Below are 7308 nucleotides of genomic sequence, written 5' to 3'. Positions count from 1 at the left end.
ACAGTTTACAGGTCAGGAGCAGGGGGTTTAGACAGTATTGGAAGAAAAACTCACTCAGATGGTTATGGGTATCTGGAACTCACTGTCTTAAAGGGGTGGTAAAGACAGGAACCTTCAAAATATTTAAGATTTATTTGTAATGACTACTTGAAACGCCAGAGCGCACAAGGCTTTAGGCCAAGTGCTGGAAAATGCGATTAGAATACAAGGTAAACACGATGGGCCACACGGCCTCTGTCCGTGCTTCAAAAACCTCTATGACCACCACTTTCTCCAGGGCAATTAGGGACGAGCAAGAAATGCTGTCCCAAACCAGCTATGCAAATATCCCGCGAATGATAACAAGGTGTAGAGCTGGATGAACACAGCAGGCCGAGGAGCAGGAAAGCTGACGTTTCGGGCCGAGACCCTTCTTCAGAAATGGGGGAGGGGAAGGGGGTTCTGAAATAAATAGGGAGAGAGGGGGAGGCGGTTAGAAGATGGATAGAGGAGAAGATAGGTGGAAAGGAGACAGACAGGTCAAAGAGGCGGGGATGGAGCCAGTAAAGGTGAGTTATCCCGCGAATGATCTTGTTTTTAAGAAACAAGTTTGGTACCTTATTGACTCAATTTAACTAACACAGGAGAATTGTACACAAGTACCACCAACACTATCTCAAATTTTACTGTATAATTAAACCAACTAAGGGCGCGGCTAACTAAAGAAAGGTGTTTATTTTAAAAAAAACACTGACAAGCCTACTCCAGCAGACCATATAATTTGGTTCCTAAAGTGGATTCGGGAAGTTCGGTACGATCGCATTCTGAGGAGAATGAGCTGAAAACCGCATACAGCCTGTTTCCAAGCTCCAGTTGGACCTCCCTGGGACTCCAGTTGCAGCAATGTGAGTCGTCTCTAGCAGGTTAGTTGTAAAAGAAAATTCAAAACAAGAAAGCACTCGTTTAAATTTTGTTCGTAATGTCGATTTCCTCACGGACACGGATGAGACGCTGAACTTTTTTTTGGGGAAGAGGCTCCCGCCCCTCCCCTCTCCGCTCCCACTAACTTGTTTACGGAAGAACGAGACTCTTGATGGACGGCCCGTCCGACCAATCGAAGGAGCTGAAACTCAATAACCAGCGGAACTGGAGCAATCAGGGGGAAGAGTGGGCGGGTCGTCTTCCATCCTCCCCGCAAACCCGCCCAATCTGGACAACCAGCAGGTTTGGTTACGCCGAAGCTCCCGGCGCTGGGAAGGCCTGATCCTGGAGACTCGCGTAAAGCCCCCTCCCCCCTCTACCGGCTACACTACACTGGCGGATAGCCAGGCTCACCCGCACTCTGACCCACCCTTACCCTAGAGAAAAAAAATTACATGACAGAGGGGAAAACGGACAGACGCAAATGATTAATTCGCTGCGAATAATAATAACGAAAATAAATCGAGAATCAACCGACGTACCCAGAAATGATCGACGAACTGCGACATCTTGGAGCCGTCGTCGCCCGCTCCTCCTCCTCCGAGATGTTGGCCTGCTCTCGGTTTCACAGAGACAGGGAGTAAAGGAACGATTTTTTCTGTTGGCTGTCGTTTTGTTTTCTTTATTTATAGGAAACGGAATATTGTTTTTCTTCCCACCTCTCCAAAAAAAAAAGGGGCTCCTCCGGACGCACGGTGGAAAATTTCAGCGGCACTGCCACTGTCCGGCCGGCCCCAGAGCAGCCTGTCCGCACGGCGCATGCACGAAGACGAGCACGCCCAGCGCGCGACCCCGCCGCTCCGCCTGCGGGAGGAGCGCGGAGCTCGCCATGAAACGGCGTCTGTCTGCAACAGATTATAAAGAGAATCACGAGACGGCGGTGGGGGAAGAGAGAGAGTGTGTGTGTGTGTATGTGACCTCTTCCCCCCACCCCCTTCCCTAATTCACTAGCTCCGGAAAATAAAAAGGTGTAAAACTGAAATATAGCACCAGCCCAGCAGCTGTCACACACGACAAAGTCAAAAATCATCATCTGATCACACCTAACAGGTCCCTGACTGAACAGTATCTAATTACGCAAGATTTGACAGAGTGTCCTGGGTTGGAGAAAGAAAGAATGGTGAAGAATGAATGGCAGCAGAAATTCGCCGTGTTACTTCGTCTGCCTCATTTGATTTGTTCTTCTACACGTGTACGTGCTCTAATTATATATTGTTCAGCTGGTTTGAGTTTGTTAATACAGTGCTGCTGCCCATAATTTCGTTATGGTGAGATGCCTGCTGCTTACTGCATCTATTAGGTTATTACTGCCGACATTAACGTGTTGCAATGTTAGTGAGTGCTCTCGTTCTTCTTGAAAGTGAGTCATGTGGTTTGTGTGTGGTTTCTGTGGATTTCGTTTTCGTGTCAAGTCAATAAAAAAATTCTTTAAAAAGCTCTAATTTCCTTCAGGTTTATTAGAGGGTTTTTTTTTCCATTGCTATACCGTTGTATTAGCAGCTTCGGCATACCATCAGGTTCGTTAGAAACATGGAGTAAAAAATTAACATCGTACCGATCTTGATATCTATGAGAGATAGGTAAGTAACAACAAGAACTTGAATTTATATGGCACCTTTTATTATAATGCCTTTCTGGGCCTTTAAAGCAAAAATTGTAACCAAAACACAAAGAATGCTGGGTATATAGTTAGCAACGAAACATCAATTTGCTCGTGATTGAGAGAAGACCATTGGTCGCTTAAGCCCGAACCACCCTTCAATAAGATAATGGCAGATCTTGATTGCAAGATCATAAGACATACAAGCAAAAGTAGGCCATTCATAGAACAGTACAGCGCTGGAACAGGCCCTTTTCAAGCCTATCTCTATGCCGACCACGATGCCATACTAAACTAATTTCATCTGCCTGCACGTGGTCTATATCCCTCTATTCCCTCCTTGTTCATGTGTCTAAATGCCTCTTAACCATTGCTACTGTATCTGTTTCTACCACATATGGCAGCACATTTCAGGAATCAACCACACAAAACATCCTGGTAATTTTTTTTGTCTTCACCAAAGCCTCCCTATCCTTTTTATGGAGTGGCAACCAGAACTGGCACTCAATACTCCAAATGTGGCCTAACTAAAGTTTTATACAGCTGCAACATGACTTGCAAACTTTTACATGCAATGCTGTGACCAATGAAGGCAGGCATGCTATATGCCTTCTTCATCACCTTATGTGCTAGTGTTGCCACTTTCAGGGAACTATGGACTTGCACCTCAACATCTCTCCATATATCAATGCTAGTCCTAGACTCTCCCGCAAGGGAACACAACCTTTCCACTTCTACTTCGTCCAATCCCAAGCGAAATATGAGGTGCTGGGTATTGCAGGAGGCCCAGGATGGACATGTCGTCTAAGGAATGGGAGGGGGAGTTGAAATGGTTCACGACTGGGAGGTGCAGTTGTTTAGTGCGAACCGAGCGTAGGTGTTCCGCAAAGCGGTCCCCAAGCCTCCGCTTGGTTTCCCTGATTGTAGAGGCCACCACATCTGGCACAGCGGATACAGTATACCACATTAGTACACCGCTTTGCAGAACACCTACGCTCGGTTCGCACTAAACAACTCTCCCTCCCGTTCCTTAGACGACATGTCCACCCTGGGCCTCCTGCAGTGCCACAACAATGCCACCCGAAGGTGGCAAGGACAGCACCTCATTCCACTTGGGAATCCTGCAGCCCAATGGTATCTATGTGGACTTCACAAGCTTCAAAATCTCCCCTCCCCCGACCGCATTCCAAAACCAGCCCAGCTTGTCCCCGCCTCCCTAACCTCATCCCGCCCCTTTGACCTGTCCGTCCTCCCTGGACTGACCTATCCCCTCCCTAACTCCCCACCTACACACCTTTACTGGCTCCACCCCCGCCTCTTTGACCTGTCTGTCTCCTCTCCACCTATCTTCTCCTTTATCCATCTTCTATCCGCCTCCCCCTCTCTCCCTATTTATTTCAGAACCCCCTTCCCCTCCCCCATTTCTGAAGAAGGGTCTAGGCCGGAAACGTCAGCTTTCCTGCTCCTCTTATGTTGCTGGGCCTGGTGTGGTCATCCAGCTCTACACCTCGTTATCACACCACATCTACTGTTTACTTTCACCTGTTCTATTTTTTACTTCCCCAAATAAACTAATAAATTAATCACACAAAATTTCCATTTCACAAAACCTGATTACATTGTTTCTAAGTGCCTAGCTATAATCTTCTTAGTATTATATTTTGTTATGGTCCATCTATCTTTGTCTCCCTCTTTTTTTTTGAGCAAAGGCATTATATTTGCTATTGTCCAAACTGATGGAAATTTTTAGAATCTAGGGGATTTTGTTTTGAAGTAATAAGTAATGCATTTACTGTTGTAACAGTCACTTCTTTTAAGATGCTGGGTTGTAGATCATCAGGAACTTGTCAGTCTTTAGCTCTAAGTTTTCTCAGTATCCTTTCCTTCCTGTTTGTCATTGTTTTAAGTTCCTCCGTTTCTTTTATTTCTTGATTTACAGGTATTGGTCGAATATTATGTGTCTTCTACAGTTAAGACAGTCACAAAATGTCTGTTTAACACTTGCCATTTCCTTATTTCCCATAATAAATTCCTCAGACTCTCTCGAGGACCAACATTCAATTTAGTAATTATTTTTCTCTTGAAATACCTGAACAAATTTTGTTTCTACATTTCTAGCAAGCTTTCTTACAAATTCACATAAGTTCTCCTGTCTTCACATACCACATCTCAATAATAGGCAGAACATCATTTTTGCTTCATGACTGTGTCCTGTTAGTGGTAACTATAGCATTATGGAAGGATGAAACAGCTAACTTCACCCGTTGCTCAAATCTTTAAGATACTTTCTGGGGTAAACTGAGGTAGACTGAACACTTTCCAGGACAAAAACAACTTCCTTAAGGCCTTTAATCAATTTGTGCTATATACAGGAGGAAATGATTTGATCAAGGTGGCTTTGCTATGCTCCCCATTCCAACATGGGTTGAATAGTGAACAAATGGATTGGGTCCTACTTACATACACCCAATTGCATCAGAGATAACAATATGTACTGCATGAAAAAGGGTGCCAATAGGTTGGTAAGTGTACTTTGGTCAAGGTGTGGCCATGGAGAGTCCTTTAAAAATAACGAGAGAAGGAAGGCACAAAAGCAGAATTCTGGCAGGCAGAATTCTGGCAGCATCAGTAGACAGAAATCAGAGTTAATGTTTTGGGTCCAGTGACCCATCTTCAGAACTGAAAGGAAGCTGTTTGCACCACCACATGAGATTATTGTCTCTAATGGAATCTTCATTTACCCTGCACCATCTTCCCAAAAAGGAGTAGAACGTAATCTACATTGTAATACAAATAGGCAGCCATTTCATTAATTTCAGTGTCATTTTAGTTAAAAACTACATTTATTTTTAAAAGTACAGTCTGTCTCCAGCTGATGAATTAAAGATTGAGATGTCTGAAACAACGTTCTTCCAAATTTGTAGAGGAGGATCAGAGGCAATTTCTCAGATTTTATCATGTAGAACTGAAGTTACACCAATGCAGCATCCAACTGCCTCTAAAATTATTCCAATGATTTAGCTCCACTACTCCAGGTATTAATCATTCTTCTTCCTGACATGACTATCAAACCTGCCTTTTACTAGATTCTACTTATATCCATTTGTCATAAAGTGATGGTTTATCATTAAATTCAGTTTATACATGTCAGCTCTGCTCAGAGCAATCCAATCAATTCCATTCCTTCATGCTGTCTCCATTGCCCTGGAAATCTGTTTCTCTTAGCCATCCAATTTCCTTTAGAAAGCATTCTTTGTCTTCACCTGCACGACCTTTGGCTGTGTCACGTTCCAGGTCATTACCATCCAGCATAAAAAACGTTTTTCCTCACATCACCTCTGTATTTTGCCTCAAAATCTTAAATTTCTGTCCACTAGCCCTAGTACAACCAGAAACCTTTTTTTGTTTACCTTATCTAAAAACTTGTCATAATCTTTTACAAATTATTAAATCTCTGCTCAAACCCCATTGCTTAAATTAGGTCAGCTTTTCCAACGTAACTGTCTGGTTCTAGAGATGAGGGATTTTAACCAATGTTTCCTGTTTATCACATACTATAAAGGACAAATGAGTTTTTTTTTTCACGTAAGTAACCAAATAGAATAATGAGGGCAGAGCAGTAGATGTTGTTTACATGGACTTCAGTAAAACCTTTGACAAGGTTCTGCATGGTAGATTAATTAACAAGATTAGATTACATGGGATTTAGGGTGAGCTTACCAATTGGATACAAAATGGCTTGACGATAAGAGACAGAGGACAGTGGTGGTGGAGAGTTGTTTTTTGGACTGGAGGCCTGTGACCAGTAGTATTCCACAGGGATTGGTTCTGGGTCCTCTTTTGTTTTTCATTTGTGTAAACAATTTGGATGAGAATTTAAGAGGTATGGTAAGTTTGCAGATGACAACCAAAACTGATGGTATTGTGGACAGTGAAGGTTATCAAAGATTACAAAGAAATCTTGATCAATTGGGTCAACGAACTAAGTGGCAGATGGAATTTAATTTGGACAAATATGAGGTATTGCCTTGTGTTATCAAAAGGGCAGGGCTTAAAGAAATAATGGTAGGGCCCTGGGTAATGTTGTAGAACAGAGACACCTAGAGGTTCAGGTACACAATTCTTTGAAATTTGTGTCACAGGTAGTAGACAGGGTGATTAAGAAGGCCATCGTTCAGACCTTTCAGTAAAGGAGTTGGGACATGTTGAACTTGTAGAGAACATTGACGAGGCCTCTTCAAGAGTACTGTGCACAATTCTGGAATTAGGCAAGTGGGACTAATTTAGCTTGGAAACATGGTTGGTGTGGTCTAATTGGACCGAAAGGTCTGTTTGCATGCTGTATAATCATGACTTAACTGTAGCAGACCCCATTTGGTGTGAGCAAACATAATATAAATATCAACTTATTTCCATTTTTACCAGTTCTGAAAGATGATTACCAGATCTGAAACGTTAACTCATATTTCACGCCACAAATGCTGCCAGTCTGGAGTTCTTTTTTCCAGCAATTTCTGTTCTTGTTTTTGATTTGCAGCATTCGTAATTTTTTTGGCTTTCCATTTTTATCATGTTGCAGTGAAGATGCTGGTTCACCTGGCTTTTGAATACAGGTTTGAGGAGAGGAAACAAACCAAATTTTGAGCAGTTTAATAGTTCTTCTCTGCACAGAGCCTTCTTCCATTTGTATTTGTCTTATTCTCCAACCACACTTGTTTGAATAACTTATTGAAAACCTTGTAACAAAC

The 7308-nt window shown here is 42.9% G+C and overlaps 1 protein-coding gene across 1 annotated transcript in view; it reads right to left on the bottom strand.

Annotated features, from left to right (window-relative positions):
• fcho2 (FCH and mu domain containing endocytic adaptor 2) overlaps window positions 1–1764 on the bottom strand; it is a 154328-nt gene extending 152564 nt beyond the window's left edge. Inside the window, exon 1 of the mRNA XM_048593807.1 lies at window positions 1443–1764. Within this exon, the coding sequence (XP_048449764.1) occupies window positions 1443–1469 (27 nt within the window). The 5' untranslated portion in view covers window positions 1470–1764. The remainder of the gene's footprint in view (window positions 1–1442) is intronic.
• Window positions 1765–7308: the final 5544 nt, after the last annotated feature.

Source organism: Rhincodon typus, chromosome 3 (assembly GCF_021869965.1).
Source record: "Rhincodon typus isolate 14 chromosome 3, sRhiTyp1.1, whole genome shotgun sequence".
NCBI classification, from domain to species: Eukaryota; Metazoa; Chordata; class Chondrichthyes; order Orectolobiformes; family Rhincodontidae; genus Rhincodon; species Rhincodon typus.
Note: the sequence above shows the minus strand (reverse complement) of the source record. Positions and strands in the feature narration are given on the sequence as shown.